We start from the raw sequence: 22,438 nt of genomic DNA on the forward strand, positions 1-22,438 counted from the left end.
ATGCCACACAAGAAACATCTCATGATGTGTAAAACCAGTGAGCTGTCTCAAAACCTTCACATGCTTACTGTTGCAAAACATACTTATGGCATTATTTACAGAATTTCTAAACTACTGAAGGTTCCAGTGAGCACTGTTGGGGCCATAATCTGAAAATGGAAAGAACAAAATTTCACAGTAAGCCTGCCACGACCAGGTGCTCCCTGGAAGCTTTTAGACAAAAGAGTGAAAACCATTATCAGAAGAGTTGTCCAACAGCCAAGAACTAACTGTGGAGAGCTACTGGAATACCTGGAATACAGCAAGTACAACTGTTTTAACCTCTTCACGACCAAGGATGTACCAGTACGTCCTTAGCCGTGTCCCTTACTTTGTAGAGTGCTAACCCGCATCTTTCCCTGCATGTCAGGTGATCAGTCAACGTGCAGCTAACAGGCACAGGTGGATCAGAGATCCACCCACGCCTGTTAATTAGTTAGATTGTGCTGTCAAACTCTGACAGTACAATCTAACACTCATTGGTGGGGAGAGCACCATTCACCGCTCCCATCGGCAGCCGGTGACGTGATTACGAGGGTGTTGATGCGTTGTCATAATAGCTGGTGGTGATCTGATAACCGGTCACAGTCATGACGAACTTCCTGTGAACACGGCTGAGCACCGGCATTCACAGGAAATCATTATTTGTGCTGTGCAGAGCTGCATCAGCACATCTGTGGCACTTAGTTAGAGGATCAGTCTCTCCTTCCAATGCTGTTCACACTGCATATCTTTGTTAACAATTGAGGTTCATGCTATCTCACCTTCCATCTCTTCACCTCTTCCATTGTTGCCACAAACCACCCACTGTGTGTGACCTTCACGAATGATCAGTCCATCAAGTTCGCTCACTAGGTCTTCACTGACTCTTGCAGAATTAACCGTCACTTTACCTTTCACTTCACCCTTCCCATGGAGGGCAAGTCCCAATGCTTAACTGCTGCTTACCCTACAGTCTGACAACTTCCTAAAGTGCTATGCAACACATTACCACATACAATACTATAAACTATAACTTACATCACACAACACATTACAGTACATTACAATTCACAAAAGATACAGGACAGTGTTGACATTACATGACAATAACGTGATTGGGGTCTTCAGGATTAGGAACTGCATTGACTTAAGGGCGCTTTACATGCTGCGACATCGCTAACGATTTATCGTCGGGGTAACGGTGTTTGTGACGCACATCCGGCGTCGTTAGCAACATTGCAGTGTGTGACACGTACGAGCGACCTTTAACGATCGCAAAAGTGGTAAAAATAGTTGGTGTTGGAGAGGTCGTCCAAACACCAAATATCGTTGTCTGGTGAGTAGCGATGTTGTTCGTCGTTCCTGCGGCAGCACACATCTCTACGTGTGACGCAGCAGGAGCGACGAACATCTCCTTACTGCCGTGCACCGGCAATGAGGAAGGAAGGAGGTGGGGGCATGTTCCGGCCGCTCATCTCCGCCCCTCCTCTGCTATTTTACGGCCGTTTTTTGACGTCGCTATGACGCCGAACACCCCTCCTACTTGAAGGAGGGATTGTTTGGTGGTCACAGCGACGTCGCAGAACAGGTATGTGCGTGTGACGCTACCGTAGCGATAATGTTCGCTATGACAGCGATCACCACATATTGCACTAACGACAGGGGCGGGTGCTATCGCGCACGACATCGCTAGCGATGTTGCAGCGTGTAAAGCACCCTATAGTCCACCACTCTTACAAATTGTTGAAACCCCTGCTTTTCTCTAATCCATTTGCATATCGTCAGCTGCAGTGATATCACAACGTGCTCATTTGGAGTACGGCTGAAGGCAGTAAAAGGGTCAGCAGCAGCTGAGTCTCACTGAGGGGATAAAACGTAGCAGTGCAATAATACTGAATACAATAATAATGTGGTTTGAAAACTTTTATAACTTTCCATGTTAGACAATATGATAAAAAAAAAAAAGTAAAAGGTCAGTTTCTTCTTACTATGCAATGAATATTATTAAACTTTTACATTTCACCTATTTTTTTTTACCTTGGTTTTATTTGCTTTATTGGCGTCTTCCTCCAGTAGCTGCTGGATGCAGTCAGAGCTTACTGCTCCATTGTCACCTTTGTGATACACAATCCTCGGCTTGGCCTCAGTATTTTTCAGGAATGCCTCTTTGCAGTCTTCCCAGAGAGAACAGCATTGTAACCTATGAACAAGGCAGAAGCAAAAGGGTAAAACACTGCAACAAATACTGTATATATTAGGGGTTAAAATAAAAACCCTAATACAAATGTTAAAAGATAAACAAAAACTTAAAGGGGTTCCCAGAGCGGTATGTTTTTTCTATTTAGCACTCTAATTCTTTTCTTAATAAAATGGTTGTCCAGCCACAAAAAAAACAAATAAGAATGCTATGGATGAAGAATGCTGTCAAACAATAAAGTTAGGCCGGCGTTACACGCACCGATTTATCGTGCGATCGCATGAGCAATCGCACCCGCCCCCGTCGTTTGTGCATCACGGGCAATTCATTGCCCATGTCGCACAGTCGTTAAACCCCCGTCACGCGTACTTACCTCCTGAACGACCTCGCTATAGGCGGCGAACATACTCTTCCTGAAAGGGGAGGGACGATCGGCGTCACACAGCAGCCGCCCAATAGAAGCGGAGGGGCGGAGATGAGCGGGACGTAACATCCCGCCCACCTCCTTCCTTCTGCATTGCCGGCGGGACACAGGTAAGCTGTGTTCGTTGTTCCCGGGGTGTCACACGGACCGATGTGTGCTGCCTCGGGAATGACGAACAACTGGCGTGCAGAAGGAGGAATGACTTTATGAAAATGAACGACGTGTCAACGAGCAACGATAAGGTATTTTTGCTTTGCTTTTGACAGACCCGAGGAAGCGCGAGTACACGCGTAACGGTTGTCGTCCATGAGGGGGCCCTGCTGTCAACTCTGCTCCTGCTTTTTTTACCTGCACCATGAATAAATAAAGTCTTTTTTACCGGACGCTGGTGAGTGCTGCCCTATCTCTATTGTTGGACTCTATCCAGGAACTATTATGCTTGGGGGATAAGCACCACCTGCCCAGTGTATGTGGAGGATTACCGTCTGCTGTCTACATAAGCAATACGGCTGATGCCCAGTGGTGGGTAGTTGTGGCAATTTCTGTTGATTGATCTTCACCATCGTTCGTAGCGGTCACACGCTACAATGTCTCTAACGATGCCAGATGTGCGTCACAGAATCCGTGACCCCGACAACATATCGCCCGATATATAGTAGCGTGTGACGCCACGCTTAATCAATGCACCTGTCAGATACCACGCTGGCATCCATTAGGTAGGTGACTGAATGTGATTACAAGGATTGGCTTCTGTGGTCACATGTCTATCAGGACAAGTACAGAGTCAGTCTCCAAACTTAACATTTCATCTAGACATACATGTGACCGCTGCAGGCAATCAAGGGCAGCAGAAGCAACAAATATGTCACCTTCTACAGCCTGTTCAGACTGAAGATGAAGTATATGTCTCACGTAGTTTTGCACAAACTTCAGCTGTCATGGTTGTATCGGGCTCTGTTCAGATGGCAGGCTCTGACACTCCACCCGATGGTTTCTCTGGTGTCTGGGATCAACACAGGCAAACTAGATGGTAGACCTGCTGTGTGCTGATTCATAGGCAAGCTAGCAGGTGTTAATCTCTGCTCTTCTGCTTGCTACTTTAATCATATGTTGTGAGGAAACCTATCACATCTGCTCCCCTCCTATTTATGCTGGTTGAATCCTTCCATCCATGCCAGCTATAGCTTGTCTTTGTTGGTCTATGAGGTGTGGTGTCCCAGATTTTCTATAAATAGTTGTTGAGTGTACTCCTATTATTTTGTACTACCTTCCTGCTCTTGTTTTCCTCCTGGACCTCTTCTTGTCTTATCCTGTGTGTGCGTACAGTGTGACAGAGTTTTGTTTTTCCCTTATCCGTCTTTATTCTCTGGGTTTCATCACACTTTTGTCCCATCCCTCCCTGTTGGGAGGGGGGGGGGGAATATGATCAGAACTGGTCAGGAGCAGGGCTGGAAGGAGATTCAGGCATCTCCACCTCCAGGAGTGTCCCTGAGATTAAAAGATAGCATAGGGTCCCCTAGCTGAGGTACATCAAAAGGGGAGGGAGCCAGCACTGCTTGAAAAATGGCGTGCGAAAAATTAAAAAAAAGTGTAAATTAACAAATAATTCCAACTGTACCATAATGCAAAAATGAGATTTTTAGCAAAAAATTGATCAACCTTTTGAGCCACCTCTGCCATGTCACTGGGCTACCATTATTCGCGGTTGCCTCTCCTGGCAAACATGGAAGCGGTTTCTGAAATGTTACAGGTAAATGTGTTGCTTTAATATGGTTCTACTTTTAATGATTTTTTGAGGCTGCATGGCACAATGGAAATATTAAATATAGAGTAGGACCCCCCCCTATTGAGATTTGCCGGGACGTCGCAGGGGTGGCTCAAAAGGTTGATCAATTTTCCCCCTAGCTGAGGGACGGCTTAAGAGCCCCAGTTCCCCGCTGTCCCATAGTCATTGTGACAGTATGGAAGCCAGTGGGGAACCTGCAACCGGATTGCCATGAATCAGAAAAACAGATTTTTTGTGTACTCCGGTAAAATCGTTTTCTCTTAGCCATCATTGGGGGACACAGGACCATGGGTGTTATGCTGCTTATCCATAGGAGGACACTAAGTAGATGCAAAGATGTTAGCTCCTCCCCTGCAGTATACACCCCCTGGCCCAGCCAGGCTACTTCAGTTTTAGTACACAAGCAGTAGGAAAACAAGTAACAAAAAAACGTGAGTGAATACTCATAACAAAAAAGTACTGAGACGGAAAAAAAGCCAAGGCCCAACAGGGTAAAGGGGAGGGTGCTGTGTCCCCGAATGATGGCTAAGAGAAAACGATTTTACGGGGAGTACACAAAAAAATCCGTTTTTCTCTGACGCCTCAATGGGGGACACAGGACCATGGGACGTCCTAAAGCAGTCCATGGGTGGGTAAACAATAAACAAAGCAACCCAAGGACTAGGAACCAGTCCCAGATAGTGGAGTACCTATCTCAGTAGGCGCTCCTGGCTATCGTTTGCAGAATTTTCCTACCTAGGTTCGCCTCAGCTGAAGCCTGGTTATGGACTCAGTAATGCTTTGAAACAGTATGTAGGCAAGACCAGGTCGCAGCCTTACACCTCTGTTCCACTGAAGGCTGATGCCTAATGGCCCAAGAGGCGCCAACTGCTCGCGTGGAATGAGTCCGCAGCCCACTAGGAATGGGCTTGAATTGCAAGCGGTAGACCTCCTGGATCGCAGAGCGAATCCAGCGAGCCAGCGTTGCCTATGAAGCTGCCTCTCCTTTCTTAGGCCTTTCAAGAATGACGAACAAGGAGTCTATGTTCCTAAAGGGGCTGTCCTGGGTACGTAATATCTGAGAGCCCTCACAAGGTCTAGCGAATATAGAACCCTTTCCACCCTATGGACTGGGTGTGGACAAAAGGAAGGCAGAACAATGTCCTCGTTCATATGAAACGGGGAAGTAACCTTCAGAAGAAAATCCGGAAGGGGGCGTAGAACCACCTTGTCCTGATGAAAGATCAGAAAGGGTTCGCGGCAAGAGAGTGCTGCCAGTTCCGAAACTTGTCTGATGGACGTAATCGCCACTAAGAATGTTACCTTCCAGGAGAGAAGAGCAAGAGAAGATTCCTTAAGGAGGCTCAAAAAAGGGACCTCTGGATCATGTCCAAAACGAGATTGAGGTCCCATGAGTCCAGCGACCGTTTATACAGAGAAACTAGATGTGAAACACCCTTGAGGAAAGTCTTTACTTGCGGATTGCAAGCTAGGTGGTATTGATAGAATACTGAGAGAGATGAAACCTGCCCCTTAAAAGGAGCTGAGGTCCAACCTCTTTTGCAACCTGACTGCAAAAGAAAAATCAAAAAAAAAAAAAAAAAATCAAGAATTCTGGGGATCGCCAGAGGCATAGGTTGGACATTAGATTCCCTGCACTGGGAAAGGAAAGTTTTCCACGTACGGTGGTAAATACAGGATGAAGGCCGGCTTTCGAGCACTGTACATGGTGGAGATGACCGCAGGAGAGAATCTCCCTCTTTTTAAAGTCCAGGTCTCAATGGCCAGGCCGTCAGCTTCAGGGCTCTGGAGTTCTGATGGGAAATGGGCCCTTGGGTCAGCAGGTCTGGGACGCTTACGAGGCGCCATGACCAACTGTACTAATTCAGCATACCAGGCACACCTGGGCTAGTCCGGTGCTATTAGTATCACCGGGACTCCTTCTGCCTTGATCTTCCTGATTACTCATAGCAACAGGGGCAGAGGCGAAAAACATGTAAGTTGGACGGAAACGACTTCAGGAGACTAGAGCATCTGCGCCAATGGACTGTGGGTCACGTGACCTGGCCATTAGATTATTATTTATTATTATTTATTTATAGAGCACCATTAATTCCACGTCTGGTGTACTCCAGTGAGTGCAGATGTGTGGGAACACTTCTGGGTGGAGAAACCACTCTCCGGCGGCCAGGCCTTGGCGACTTAGAAGGTCCGCCACCCAGTTCTCTACTCCCAGTATGTGTAACGCTGAAAAACACGGACCTCCGTCGATTAGGCCCAGGTGAGGATCCTGAGGACCTCGAGATAAGCTGTCTTGCTGCTGGTACCTCCCTGCCGATTGACATAGGCCACAGCTGTTGCATTGTCCAATTGGACCCGAATCAAACGACCTGCTAGCAGAAGGGGGAATGACCTGAGCGCGAGAAGATCGCACTGATTTTAAGGATGATTTATATAGTTACATAGTTACATAGTTACTTAGGTTGAAAAAAGACCTAGGTCCATCTAGTTCAACCTTCCTCCACCAGTTTTACATTTAGTCACTAAGTCATTTATAACCAACAATGTTTTGTGTACTGAGGAAATCATCCAGCCCTTTTTTAAAAGCTGTTATAGTATCTGCCATTACTACCTCTTGTGGTAGGGCATTCCACAGTCTGACCGCTCTAACTGTAAATAACCCTTTCCTATTTAGGTGTCGGAATCGCTTTTCTTCCACTCGCAGTGAGTGCCCCCTGGTCCTTAGTATTGTTTTCGGAAGAAATAAGTTATGTGCCAGTCCTTTATATTGACCACACATGTATTTATACATATAAATGAGATCTCCTCTGAGACGTCTTTTTTCTAAGCTAAACATATCTAACTTTTTCAATCTGCCATCATATGGGAGGCCTTCCATTCCTTGTAATAGTCTAGTTGCCCGCCTTTGAACTGACTCTAACTGGGATTTCTGGGAAGAGAAGACTCCTGGGGTGTCCAATGTCTCGAAGCAGTGTGGAGCCAGTACGCTGCTCCCCAGACTAAGAGGCTGCCATCCATGGTCAGGAGTAGCCAGTCCACTTGGGGAAGAAAAACTCCTTCTCGATATGGAAGAACACTGAAGCCACCAGCAAAGCGCATACCTGACTGATGGTGTCAGGTGAAAAGTTCATCCAAGGAAAAGGGGCTCTTGTCCCAGGCAGCTAGAAGCGCAAGCTGCAGTGGGCGGTGGTGTGGCGAAGCAAGCAGCATTGCCTCTATAGCCACCGCTATCCTACCTAGCACTCTCATACTGAATCGTATGGAGCGAGAGGAGAACGTAGAGGGCAGTGTACCGCTTGTTGTAGAGCGGTCGCCTTGTCTTGAGGGAGAAATATCAAGCTCTGAAGAGTGTCCAGGGACATGCCCAGGGAGGTGACGGATTTTGACGGGACCGGGGATGATTTGACTGGAGTCAGAAGCCGCCCTAAGCGGGATAGGGTGCCCACAGAGATCTGCACGCTGGTTGAGCCCTTGATGAGGAGGTCATCCAAGCAAGGCAGAGCAGCCACTCTCCTGGCGTGAAGGGCACTCATGGTGGCCGCCATGACCTTAGTTAAGACCCTTGGTGCTGTAGCAGAGCCGAGGGTAGGGCCACAAATGAAAACAAGAAGTCCTGAACCGCGAAGCAGAGGAACTTTTGGTGAGCTGGAGCGATGGGTATGTGCAGGTACGCGTCCCTGATAGCTAGGGAGGCAAGGAATTCTCCTTCGACCATAAAAGGTAATAATGGACCCTAGGAATTCCATTCTGAATCTCCTTACGTGCACATGTTTGCTCAGGTGTTAGAGGTCCAAGATGGGACGAACTGACCCATCCTTTTTTGGGGACCACGAGAGGTTAGAATAGAAGGCCTTGAAACTCTCGCCGTCCGGAACAGGTACCATCACCCCCGCCGTTTGGAGGGAGTGGATCGCTGAGGAGAAGGCCTCGTGGTGTTTTGGAGCCTTTGGGGGGGATTTGAGAGAAAAGACTGACCAGGGGATCGGGTCCAGAATTCAATGTGGTAACCGGAAGACACAAGGTATCACACCCATTTGTGGTCTGAGGCGGCGGCCCAGATAGAGGACGACGAGACTCCTCGGTCATTGTCTAGACTGCCAGGACGAGGTGGACTCGGGGAGGGCTGAGAAGGTCGGGCCCTGCGTGTCTAGTAAAAAAACATCCTGGGCTAGAGTTGGGGGAGGGAGGTACTCTTTTCCTCCCGTGGCGTCAGACAAAAAAAAGAGCCTGTCCAGACGATCGAAAAACCATCGGTCTGGAAAAGAGTACTGTGAGAGGCTTCTTAGAGACAGACTCCGCTCTCCATTATTGGAACCAGAGGGCCTTACGGATGGCTATGGTATTTGAGGCGGCAAAAACTGCGCAGGTAGCAGCGCCGAGGAAGGCCTGCATGAGGTACTCTGCCGCCGCAGCAATGTGAACTGTTACATCTGTGAGGGTCTGAGGGAAACTGGTAGTCCTAGTGCCTGTGCAACCCACACGGAAGGGGAGAGGGACCCGCGGCCTCGAGGCAGAGCGATCGAGCTGCTCCACTTGTCTGTCGGGTCCTTGAAGGAGGATCCATCAAGTAAAAGACAGGAGTGGTGCTTCAGGCAGGCGGAAGCCAGGTGAGGGTCCACCAAGGCCGGATCAGCCCAGCCCTTAGAGACAGCTAAGCCAAAGGGGTACCGGGACTCCATGAGTTTACGGATACCGAAGCGGCGTCAAAAAACTTTTTTTTTTTTTTTTTTTTTTGAGGTTTCTTCACCCATTTAAAAGGAGACCGCAGGGTCAGTAGTAGTGGATGGGAGATCTTCCACATGCAGAGTTTTGGTGGATTGCTGCAATAAGGGAGTCCATCGCAGCTTGATCGCTCGGGGAGGTTGAAACCAAGGAATCATCCCGGTACAAACATCATTCTCCTTCCTCCGGCTCCTCAGAGACCGCGGAACATGTGGGAGAACCCCATCTGTGTACCCCAGAGGGAGAACCATAGGGGTCATGCCCTTTTTCTGATCTGCAACCGGTGAAGCAAAGGGCTGATTCTTATCAGAAGAACCCTCTATAGAGGTGTCATCAGGCTGCGTTCTTTCCAGGGGCCCCGAGGGGTGTGAGGACGATGTTGCATAGCCAACACCAGGTTCTGGGAACTGTGCCCATTCCAGGAGATTGGGAGCCGTAGGCTCTGGGCTGGCAGCGGTTGCTGTGGTGGTGGCGGGGGGGGTAAGCTACAGGGGCACCGGACTCACAGAAGGAAGAGGTGCTATCATCCCCTAGTAGCTCAGCGTCTTTTAGTTGTTGCTGTAGTTGTGCAGGGCATAAAACATGTGACTGCAGCCCCTGGCTGATGAGCCAGAAACTCTGATTGTAATGAGGGAGCAATGCTCTGCAGAGCTAATATGCAAGTGAGGCTATAACTCACCCAGAACCCTGATGACCCCTTCCCCCCCCTTTTCCTGCGTCCCAGTTCTGGGAAGGAGGAAGCCAGCTCTGAGAGACGCCCACAGGCTCTGATCACAACAAGAGGGAGCAATGCTCTGCAGATCCTGTGTGAGGAGGGTTACGCGCGCGTTCTTATCGAGTGTCGGAGGGGACGGGGCTTAGCTCTGACAAGAAGGCATGAGAAAATATAATAAACAAAAAAAATGGTGGGAAGGGACTCCCCTTCCCCCCTCCAGCCCTGCACAACAATGGTGGACAGAAAAACCTCTATAAGTGTACCGCAGCTGCGGGTGCACCGAGTCCTGGGGGCTCTCCCCCTCCCTCCACCACAGGTGGAATGCTATACAGGAGTCTGCAATCACAGCTCATGTGCATCCAGTCAGTGTGACCTTTGATCCAATTCAGTGTGGAGAGTCTGAAGCCTGCTGGCAGAACTTGTATCAACTCAGAGCCTGCCAGAGGGATTGAGGAAGAAGTTTTCATCTGCTCTGGGGCTCTGGAAAAAAATCGGAAGGATCTCACCTCATCTCCTGTGGAGATGGCAGTCTGATGCCTGCTGCATGGTCACACTGGTGCGGAGCGTGTATCAACTTAGAGCCTGCAAGAGGGACTGAGGAAGTTTTCCATCTACTCTGGGCTCTGGAAAAATCGGAATGATCTCACCTCAGCTCCTGTGGAGATGGCAGTCTGCTGCCTGGTCACACTTGGTGCAGAGCGTGTATCAACTCAGAGCCTGCAAGAGGGGCTGAGGAAGTTTTCATCTGCTCTGGGCTCTGGAAAATCAGTGCCATGAGACCTGTCGTCCAGTGAGTAACAGCCCAGGATCCAGCGTCGCAGGAGAGGTACAGGGAGGCGACACTCCGCGTTCCCGCCTGTTGATGGTTTTGGGAAATCAGTCCCCGAAGGAAACAGTCACCCTCTAAAAACAAAAAAATTCTTGCTGCAGTAGTCTGCAGAGATGTGCCTCCTATAGACACTAAGCTAAAACTGAAGTAGCCTGGCTGGGCCAGGGGGTGTATACTGCAGGGGAGGAGCTAACATCTTTGCATCTACTTAGTGTCCTTCTATGGATAAGCAGCATAACACCCATGGTCCTCTGTCCCCCAATGAGGCATCAGAGAAAACTGACTTTTTTCTTTTTTATTACAAATGTTGTTTAGCGTGAAAATAACCCAAAAAAGAAAGAAAACAAACCCACTTTTCCACTCTGCTTACAATGCCTTCTGACATTGCAGCACTGCTCTTGTCTGTATATGACCCCTTCTCCCTCTCTGTACAGTATAGGAGACATTATAACTAAATGGGAAATGCATGTGATATAAAAAAAAAAGTTCAGTACTAGATTTTCTACTAGCATTTGACACCTATCTACAGTAGAAAGTTCAATAAACCGTTCTAGAGCCGTTCCATAACTACAGTGCTGGCCAAAAGTATTGGCACCCCTGCAATTCTGTCAGATAACACTCCGTTTCTTCCTGAAAATGATTGCAATCAAAATTCTTTGGTATTATTATCTTAATTTAGTTTGTCTTCAATAAAAAAAAAAAATAATATATATATATCATAAAGCCAAATTGGATATAATTCCACACCAAACATAAAAAAGGGGGTGGACAAAAGTATTGGTACTGTTTGAAAAATCATGTGATGCTTCTCTAATTTGTATAATTAACAGCACCTGTAACTTACCTGTGGCACCTAATTAAATCACACTTGCAGCCAGTTGACATGGATTAAAGTTGACTCAACCTCTGTCCTGTATCCTTGTGTGTACCACATTAAGCATGGAGAAAAGAAAGAAGACCAAAGAACTGTCTGAGGACTTGAGAATCCAAATTGTGAGGAAGCATGAGCAATCTCAAGGCTACAAGTCCATCTCAAAAGACCTGAAAGTTCCTGTGTCTACGGTGTGCAGTGTCATCAAGAAGTTTAAAGCCCATGGCACTGTGGCTAACCTCCCTAGATGTGGAAGGAAAAGAAAAATTGACGAGATATTTCAACGCAAGATTGTATGGATGTGGATAAAGAACTTTGACTAACATCTAAACAACTTCAAGCTGCCCTGCAGTCTGAGGGTACAACAGTGTCAACCCATACTATCAGTCAGCGTCTGACTGAAAAGTGACTGTATGGTAGGATACCCAGGAAGACACCACTTCTTACCCCGAGACATAAAAAAAGCCAGGCTGGAGTTTGCCAAAACTTACCTGAGAAAGCCTAAAACATTTTGGAAGAATATTCTCTGGTCAGATGAGACAAAAGTAGAGCTTTTTGGGAAAAGCCATCAACATAGAGTTTACAGGGGAAAAAAAAACAAAACGGATTTTTGTGTACTCACCGTAAAATCGTTTTCGCTTAGCCATCATTGGGGGACACAGGACCATGGGTGTTATGCTGCCTATCCATAGGAGGACACTAAGTAGATGCAAAAGCATAGCTCCTCCTCTGCAGTATACACCGCCTGGCCGGGCCAGGCAACCTAAGTTTTAGTACACAAGCAGTAGGAGAAAAAAAAACAGTAAAAACTTCTCAACAGAGGAACATGAGAAAAAAAAAAAAAAGTCATAACCAAATAAGGTACTGAGAGAACCAAGGCCCAACAGGGCAACAGGGTGGGTGCTGTGTCCCCCAATGATGGCTAAGAGAAAACGATTTTACGGTGAGTACACAAAAATCCGTTTTTCTCTGACGCCTCATTAGGGGGACACAGGACCATGGGACGTCCTAAAGCAGTCCATGGGTAGTTAAACAATAAACAACACAACCCAAGGACTAGGAACCAGTCACAGATAGTGGAGTACCTATCTCAGTAGGCGCTCCTGGCTATCGTTTGCAGAATTTTCCTACCTAGGTTCGCCTCAGCCGAAGCCTGGGTATGGATTCAGTAATGCTTTGAAACAGTATGTAGGCAAGACCAGGTCGCAGCCTTACACCTCTGTTCCACTGAAGGCTGATGCCTAATGGCCCAAGAGGCGCCAACTGCTCACGTGGAATGAGTCCGCAGCCCACTAGGAATGGGCTTGAATTGCAAGCGGTAGACTTCCTGGATCGCAGAGCGAATCCAGTGAGCCAGCGTTGCCTATGAAGCTGCCTCTCCTTTCTTAGGCCTTTCAGGAATGACGAACAAGGAGTCTATGTTCCTAAAGGGGCTGTCCTGGGTACGTAATATCTGAGAGCCCTCACAAGATGAAACCTTTCCACCCTATGGACTGGGTGTGGACAAAAAGGAAGTCAGAACAATGTCCTCGTTCATATGAAACGGGGTAATAACCATCGGAAGAAAATCTGGAAGGGGGCGTAGAACCACCTTGTCCTGATGAAAGATCAGAAAGAGTTCGCGGCAAGAGTGATGCCAGTTCCGAAACTTGTCTGATGGACGTAATCGCCACTAAGAATGTTACCTTCCAGGAGAGAAGAGCAAGAGAAGATTCCTTAAGAGGTTCAAAAGGGAACCTCTGGATACCGTCCAAAACGAGATTGAGGTCCCATGGGTCCAGCGACCGTTTATACAGGGAAACTAGATGGGAAACACCCTTGAGGAAAGTCTTGACTTGCGGATTGCAAGCTAGGCGGTACTGATAGAATATTGAGAGAGATGAAACCTGCCCCTTAAGGTAGCTGAGGTCCAACCTCTTTTGCAACCTGACTGCAAAAAAAAAAATAAAAATCAAGAATTCTGGGGATCGCCAGAGTCTTAGGTTGGACATTAGATTCCCTGCACTGGGAAAGGAAAGTTTTCCACGTACGGTGGTAAATATGAGATGAAGGCCGGCTTTCTGTCTCTGTACATGTTGGAGATGACCGCAGGAGAGAATCTCCCTCTTTTTAAAGTCCAGGTCTCAATGACCAGGCCGTCAGCTTCAGGGCTCTGGAGTTCTGATGGGAAATGGGCCCTTGGGTCAGCAAGTCTGGGATGCTTACGAGGCGCCATGAGCAATTGTACTAATTCAGCATACCAGGCGCACCTGGGCTAGTCCGGTGCTATTAGTATCACCGGGACTTCTTCTGCCTTGATCTTCCTGATTACCCGTGGCAGCAGGGGCAGAGGCGAAAAACATGTAAGTTGGACGGAAACGACTTCAGGAGACTAGAGCATCCGCGCCAATGGACTGTGGGTCACGTGACCTGGCCATTAGATTACTATTTATTATTATTTATTTATAGAGCACCATTAATTCCACGTCTGGTGTACTCCAGTGAGTGCAGATGTGTGGGAACACTTCTGGGTGGAGAAACCACTCTCCAGCGGCCAGGCCTTGGCGACTTAGAAGGTCCGCCACCCAGTTCTCTACTCCCGGTATGTGTAACGCTGAAAACACAGACCCCCGTCGATTCGGTCCAGGTGAGGATCCTGAGGACCTCGAGATAAGCTGTCTTGCTTCTGGTACCTCCCTGCCGATCGACATAGGCCACAGCTGTTGCATTGTCCAATTGGACCCGAATCAAACGACCTGCTAGCAGAAGGGGGAATGACCTGAGCGCGAGAAGATCGCACTGATTTTAAGGATGATTTCTGGGAAGAGAAGACTCCTGGGGTGTCCAATGTCCCGAAGCAGTGTGGAGCCAGTACGCTGCTCCCCAGACTAAGAGGCTGCCGTCCATGGTCAGGAGTAGCCAGTCCACTTGGGGAAGAAAAACGCGTCCCTGAAGCTAGGGAGGCAAGGAATTCTCCTTCGACCATAAAGGTAATAATGAACCCTAGGAAGTCCATTCTGAATCTCCTTACGTGCACGTTTGCTCAGGTGTTAGAGGTCCAGGATGGGACGAACTGACCCATCTTTTTTTTTTTTTGGCAACCACGATAGGTTGGAATAGCCTTGAACCTCTCGCCGTCCGGAACAGGTACCATCACCCCCGCCGTTTGGAGGGAGTGGATTGCTGAGGAGAAGGCCTCGTGGTGTTTTGAGCGTTTGGGGGGGTTTGAGAGAAAAGACTGACCAGGGGATCGGGTCCAGAATTCAATGTGGTAACCGGAAGACACAAGGTATCACACCCATTTGTGGTCTGAGGCGGCTGCCCAGATGGAGAGGGACGAGACTTCTCGGTCTTTGTCTAGACTGCCAGGACGAGGTGGACTCGAGGAGGGCTGAGAAGGTCGGGCCCTGCGTGTCTAGTAAAAAAACATCCTAGGCTAGAGTTGGGGGAGGGAGGTACACTTTTCCTCCCGTGGCGTCAGACAAAAAAAGAGCCCGTCCAGACGATCGGAAAACCATCGGTCTGGAAAAAGAGTACTGTGAGAGGCTTCTTAGAGACCGAGTCCACTCTCCATTATCAGAACCAGAGGGCCTTACGGATGGCTATGGTATTTGAGGCGGCAATAACTGCGCAGGTAGCAGCGCCGAGGGAGGCCTGCATGAGGTACTCTGCCGCCGCAGCAATGTGAACAGTTACATCTGTGAGGGTCTGAGGGAAACTGGTAGTCCTGGTGCCTGTGCGACCCACACGAAAGGGGAGAGGGACCCGTGGCCTCGAGGCAGAGTGATCGAGCTGCTCCACTTGTCTGTCTGTCGGGTCCTTGAAGGAGGATCCATCAAGTAAAAGACAGGAGGGTCTTTCAGGCAGGCGGAAGCCCGGTGAGGGTCCACCGAGGCCGGATCGGCCCAGCCCTTAGAGACAGCTAAGCCAAAGGGTACCGGGACTCCATGAGTTTACGGATACCGAAGCGGCGTCAAAAAGCTCTTTTTTTTTTGAGGTTTCTTCACCCTTTTAAAAGGAGACCGCAGGGTCAGTAGTAGTGGATGGGAGATCTTCCACATGCAGAGTTTTGGTGGATTGCTGCAATAAGGGAGTCCATCGCAGCTTGATCGCTCGGGGAGGTTGAAATCAAGGAATCATCCCGGTACAAACATCATTCCCCTTCCTCCGGCTCCTCAGAGACCGCGGAATATGTGGGAGAACACCATCTGTGTACCCCAGAGGGAGACCCATGGGGGTCATGCCCTTTTTCTGATCTGCAACCGGTGAAGCAGAGGGCTGATTCTTATCAGAAGGACCCTCTATAGAGGTGTCATCAGGCTGCGTTCTTTCCAGGGGCCCCGAGGGGAGTAGGACAATGTTGCATAGCCAGCACCAGGTTCTGGGAACTGTGCCCATTCTGGGGGACTTGAGCCGTAGGCTCTGGGCTGGCAGCGGTTGCTGCGGTGGTGGGAGGGGGGGGGGGGGAGCTACAAAGGCACCGGACTCACAGAAGGAAGAGGTGCTATCATCCCCTAGTAGCTCAGCGTGGCAGGATACATTAAGGCCCTGTGCGCACTTACCGGATTTTGCCGCGGATTTTCTGCGGATTTGCTGCATGTTTCGCTGCAGAAAATGTTCATAACATCTCTGCAGTGATTCACCAGCAAAACCTATGGGAAAAAAATCCTGTGCGCACTAAGCAGATTTTGACAGCTGCATGTTTTGCTGCGGGATTCCCGCAGCAAAAACAATTGCATGTCAATTCTTTTCCGCACATCGCTGCGGGATTTCACTCCATTGACTCCAATGTAATCGTGGAATCACGCAGGGAATAACGCAGGCAGCAAATTCTGTGCGGTTCACTGCGTTTTCCTGTGTTATTGCCTGCGGTATTTCGCGGTTTACCTCCGGTAATGTACATCGCTTGCCTGCGGTTGGCAGGGAAGTGATGTCATTACGGGAAGAGGAAGCGGAGCAGAGAGTAAACACACACAGATCACACTCACACACAGACATCACAAACATAGAACACACATAGAAAGCAAACGGAAATATAGAAAACAAAACACGTGGGCTCCGCTGTATTTTTACCGTCCAGCCGAGGTAAGCACACAGCGGCGGCCCGGTATTCTCAGGCTGGGGAGGGAGAGGGGCAGGGTTAATGTCCCCCGCCTCACTCCCCCTCCTGCAGCCGAGAATATCAGCCGCAGCTGCCCCGGCACTGTCGCATGCATTATGCGGCAGTACCGGAGTGTCTCCGGCTCTTCTTGCTGCCGTGTAGCAGTGGCAGTCAAGGTAATACAAGGGGTTAATGGTGGCGGATCACCGCCATTAACTCCAGGCTTGATCATGGCAGCGTCTATGAGACAGCTGATATGATCAACCCTTAAGTAAAGTGAAAAAGCACAGACACCGAAAAATCCTTTATTTTAAATAAAACACAAATAATCCTCGTTCACCCTTTTATTAACCCCTCCCGAAACAAAGCTCCGGCGTAATCCACAGCTCCGGCGTCCTGCGAGGCTTGTATCCAGCCGCGACTGACACAGACACTGCTGAATACAGCCTCGCAGCGAGACAGCAGAGGTAACTCCAGGGCATTTCCCACGGCCGGTAATGTGAACTCACTACTGACCGTGAGAAATGCAGAGTGTGCTCACAGGAACTCTATCTATCCCTCTATCTATCTATCTATCTATCTATCCCTCTATCCTTCTATCTATCCCTCTATCCTTCTATCTATCCCTCTATCTATCTATCTATCATCCTTCTATCTATCCCTCTATCCTTCTATCTATCCCTCTATCTATCCCTCTATCATCCTTCTATCTATCCCTCTGTCTGTCTATCTATTCTTCTGTCTATTTCTCCATCTCAGAATGAAATGACTTTTTTTATTTTTTCCTTCAATGTGCTTTATTGCATTGAATGCAATAAAGCACATAAAAATTATCAAGATCGGGCACTGCAGAGCAAAATCTGCCAAACAGTGGAGCCATACTCACAGTTGCGTGGAATCAATGTTTCTGGACTTTAACTGCTCCTGGATTGAAGATGCCTGGTGGAGCGGTGCTCAGCACTCGACAAAGTGCGTGTCAGCGCGAAACAGGCTGTCGTCCGCTCACCGTCCCCTGCACCCCCTCTCTCCCCATGCTCCTGTATTTTGTCTGCAATAACGCAGAATAAAGGATATTTTTGCACGTGATGGAGTGAGTTGCCGCATTCTGTTCTAGGATTTGTGGCAATAAAGCACATACCAACCCGCACGCGGCAAAACCGCGGCAATACCGCGAACAATACCGCGGTAAAACCGCAGCAAACTGCGGCAAACCGCATGCGGTTTTTGGATGCGGTTTGCCGCGGATTTTTACCGCGGGTGCGGTAATCTTTGAATACCTGCGGAATTTTCTTGAGAAAATTCCATTTTCCAGTGCGCACAGGGCCTAATAGTCTTATAGTTGTTGCTGTAGTTGTGCAGGGCATAAAACATGTGACTGCAGCCCCTGGCTGATGAGCCACAAACTCTGATTGTAATGAGGGAGCAATGCTCTGCAGAGTTAATATGCCAGTGAGGCTATAACTCATCCAGAACCCTGATGACCCCTTCCCCCTCCTGCGTCACAGTTCCTGTGGGAAGGAGGAAGCCAGCTCTGAGAGACGCCCACAGGCTCTGATCACAACAAGAGGGAGCAATGCTCTGCAGCAATGCTCTGCACATCCTGTGTGAGGAGGGTTACGCGTGCTTTTGTGAGGGAGCGTGGCTTATCGAGTGTCGTAGGGGGCAGGGCTTAGCTCTGACAAGAAGGCATGAGAAAATATAATAAACAAAAAAATGGTGGGAAGGGACTCCCCTTCCCCCCTCCAGCCCTGTACAACAATGGTGGACAGAAAAACCTCTATAAGTGTACCGCTGCGGGTGCACTTAGTCCAGGGAGTTGTCCCCTCCCCCCGCCACAGGTGGAATGCTATGCAGGTGTCTGCAATCACAGCCCATGTGCATCCAGTCAGTGTGACCTTTGCTCCAGTTTCCTGTCAGGGAGCCAGTGTGCAGATTCTGACGCCTGCTGTGCCCGGTCATAGAACGTGTATCAACTCAGAGCCTGCCAGAGGGACTGAGGAATGCTCTGGAAAAATCGGAATTATCTCACCTCAGCTCCTGTGGAGATGGCAGTCTGGTTACGCTGGTGCGGAGCGAATATCAACTCAGAGCCTGCAAGAGGGGCTGAGGAAGTTTTCATCTGCTCTGGGCTCTGGAAAATCAGTGCCATGAGACCTGTCGTCCAGTGACTAACAGCCCAGGATCCAGCGTCACAGGAGGTGGTACGGGGAGGCAATACTCCGCGTTCCCGCCAGTCGATGGTTTTGGGAAATCGGTCCCCGAAGAAACCGTCGCCCTCTAAAAACAAAAAATTCTTGTTGCAGTAGTCTGCAGAGATGTGCCTCCTATAGACACTAAGCTAAAACTGAGGTTGCCTGGCCCGGCCAGGGGGTGTATACTGCAGAGGAGGAGCTATGCTTTTGCATCTACTTAGTGTCCTCCTATGGATAGGCAGCATAACACCCATGGTCCTGTGTCCCCCAATGAGGAGTCAGAGAAAAAGAGTCTTTCAAAGAAAAGAACACGGTCCCTACAGTCAAACATGGCGGAGGTTCCCTGATGTTTTGGGGTTGCTTTGCTGCCTCTGGCACTGGATTGCTTGACCGTGTGCATGGCATTATGAAGTCTGAAGACTACCAACAAATTTTGCAGCATAATGTAGGGCCCAGTGTGAGAAAGCTGGGGCTTCCTCAGAGGTCATGGATCTTCCAGCAGGACAATGACCCAAAACACACTTCAAAAAGCACTAGTAAATGGTTTGATAGAAAGCACTGGAGACTACTAAAGTGGCCAGCAATGAGTCCAGACCTGAATCTCATAGAACTCCTGTGGAGAGATCTCAAAATGGCAGTTTGGAGAAGGCAAATCTCAGGGACCTGGAGCAGTTTGCCAAAGAAGAATGGTCTGAAATTCCAGCAGAGCATTATAAGAAACTCATTGATGGTTACCGGAAGCGGTTGTTCGCAGTTATTGTGGCTAAAGGTTGTGCAACCAAGTATTAGGCTAAGGGTGCCAATACTTTTGTCTGGCCCATTTTTGGAGTTCTGTGTGAAATGATCAATAATTTGATTTGTTTCATTCTCTTTTCTGTTTTTTCATTGCAAACAAAAAAAATTAAGATAATAATATCAAAGAATTTGTGATTGCAATCATTTTCAGGAAGAATCTGAGTATTCTCTGACAGAATTGCAGGGGTGACAATACTTTTGGCCAGCACTGTATATGCATACAGAATGGCACTGTGGGATGTAACGACATGGTCATTCTAGGTCACAGATTGTTCATTTTTTCTTAGTAAGCACCTTACCCATTGAAGGAGGAGCACACAAATACAATCACCAGGAGAGCTTTTCTCGATTTCCCTCTTCCGCACAGCAGCATAATGCGTTTCACATTCCTCAGGAAAATATACTACTTGAAAAAAGTATCCCAACGTCTCACACATCGTCTGAAGCTTCGGCGAATATTCCTACAAGAACACGGGTAAACGTTTATGGCTCAGTAATACAGCTCTAATCAAACTTACTTTATCTGTCCTCACCCTGAGGAAAACGTCCACTTCAGCCCGAGTGTCCTTAGTGTGGATGAGATAACAGCGCACAGTATTGCTCCACAACGCCTGAGAGAAGAGCGGTGTGACCTGTAGCAGGCTGGCCACGGGCCGCATCCCAGTCATCTGAAAAATGTGGACGAGTGGAATAGGTCAGAAATCGCCACTAAAGGCAATCTGTCACCAGGTCTGCCACCTAATCTGAGTAGGGGGCTGAGATCCTGATTCCAGTGATGTCACTTGCTGAGCTGCTTGAGGTACTTTAAATAAAATCACTGTTTTATCCGCAGGAAATTAGCACAAGTAGAGTAAGAAACCTGCTAATATGCAGTGCTCCATATTCATGACTTCTGTGTAACCCCACCTCTACAACTGATTGGTTTCTTTCTGACTATGCATAGCAGACACAGAAAGCCGTCAAATCAATGGTGTGGGTTGGGTTTATACGGAGCTCAGAATTTGGAGAACTGGTATATCTACAGCTGATAAAACAGTGACTTTATCAAAACTTCAGCAAGTAGCCCAGTAAATCACACATCACTTGAATAAGGGTCTCTGCCCCTACATTATACTAATCTCAAATATGCAGTGCTCCATATTCATGATTTCTGTATAACCCCACCTCTACAACTGATTGGTATCTTTCTGACTATGCACAGCAGACACAGAAAGTTGTCAAATCAGTGGTGTGGGTTGGGTTTATACGGAGCTCAGAATTCAGAGAACTGGTATATGTGCAGCTGATAAAACAGTGATTTTATCAAAACTTCAGCAAGTAGTCCAGTATGTGACATCACTGGAATAAGGGTCTCTGCCCCTGCATCATGCTAATCTCAAATGGGGAAGGAAAATCCTGGTGACAGATCTCCTGTAAACGTGCTAACAGCCACAGACCCCTGTATTATATCATCATTTACCTCTGTTCACATTTGCAAATGGTCCTCAACATCAATAGAGCTGTGCGCAAACTCCGGGCCCCGGAATGACTGCTGCAGCTGCATCATGCTGCCCATGGAAGGCTCGCTGCCCAACGCTCCACTAGTCCAGTAGTCACACTGCGTTCCTGGTACTTTATATAATATACAAAATGTTAGAAATATAATCACAAAAACTAATACTGGACACCATATTTATAAATGGCAGTTAATGATTTGTCCCCATTAAAACCTTTCTTTAAAAAAAAAAAAAAAAAAAAAATCACCTATCCATTTGTTAGGTCATAAATGTATTATTGTTGAGAGCCTGGCTACGAACATGTACATTAATCACAAAAAACGGGGTCCTAAAGTCCCCAGTATTTCTGGAGTGATAGTGAGCATGTGCGACCACAGCTCCACTTCCAGCCTATAGGAGTGGCTGTCACACATGCTCACTACCATGCTTCCCCCTCATTCTTGTGATTAATGGACATCATTGTGGCCAGACCCCCAGCGATTATACAGTAATCACCAATATTGTGGTAGATGTTTATGGAACAAGTCCTCATATTTGGCCATTGGAGGATAGTGTCAGTAGGCTCCTCAGCTCCTGGGCCCCACTCCATACATGCAGGGCATACAGGGGCGAGCATGCTCTGTGGACACAGTAGGCCCATATGTCTCCCCAGGTTTGATGGATGCTGGTGACCACCCCTGGGTCTAATGGATTAAGTGCGTTCATGCTGTAAATGTTGCACACTGTGAAATCAGCAGATAGGTATGTAATCTGGATAGATCACAATGATAGACCTAAAAAGACAGACATTGTTACACACTTTTGGCAATGTGGCGGCATACATAATATCTTATGCAAAAACGAGGAAATTAAGTCTCATCCATAGTCCAATTTCAGTGCTTTAATGTGCTAATACAAAATTAAAAACATATAGGGAAAAAACCTGACGCCTAACGCGTATTAGTGGGAGACCACCTAATTCAGGCTATAAGTAAGGTGGTCTCCCACTGAAACGCGTTGGAATATATATTTTCCTACATGCTTTTAATTTTACAAAAAGGAATGTGTCTCAAACACATACACACAGGAGTACTTTTTCATAAAAAACGGATTTTTGTGTACTCACCGTAAAATCGTTTTCTCTTAGCCATCATTTGGGGACACAGGACCATGGACCATGGGTGTTATGCTGAATATCCATAGGAGGACACCAAGTAGATGCAAAAGCATAGCTCCTCCTCTGCAGTATACACCCACTGGCCGGGCCAGGCAGTCTCAGTTTTAGTACACAAGCAGTAGGAAAAAAAAGCAGTAAAAAACTTTCTCAACAC

General features: G+C 48.0%; 1 protein-coding gene across 1 annotated transcript in view; it reads right to left on the reverse strand.

Annotated features, from left to right (window-relative positions):
* Positions 1 to 22,438, reverse strand: part of NPHP3 (nephrocystin 3) — a 161,634-nt gene that overhangs the window by 101,378 nt on the left and 37,818 nt on the right. Inside the window, 7 exon segments of the mRNA XM_075315193.1 lie at positions 2,059 to 2,221; positions 19,932 to 19,966; positions 19,968 to 20,093; positions 20,166 to 20,282; positions 20,284 to 20,300; positions 21,092 to 21,118; positions 21,121 to 21,243. Coding sequence (XP_075171308.1) covers positions 2,059 to 2,221; positions 19,932 to 19,966; positions 19,968 to 20,093; positions 20,166 to 20,282; positions 20,284 to 20,300; positions 21,092 to 21,118; positions 21,121 to 21,243 — 608 coding nt within the window.

This window comes from Anomaloglossus baeobatrachus, chromosome 6 (genome assembly GCF_048569485.1).
Source record: "Anomaloglossus baeobatrachus isolate aAnoBae1 chromosome 6, aAnoBae1.hap1, whole genome shotgun sequence".
NCBI classification, from domain to species: Eukaryota; Metazoa; Chordata; class Amphibia; order Anura; family Aromobatidae; genus Anomaloglossus; species Anomaloglossus baeobatrachus.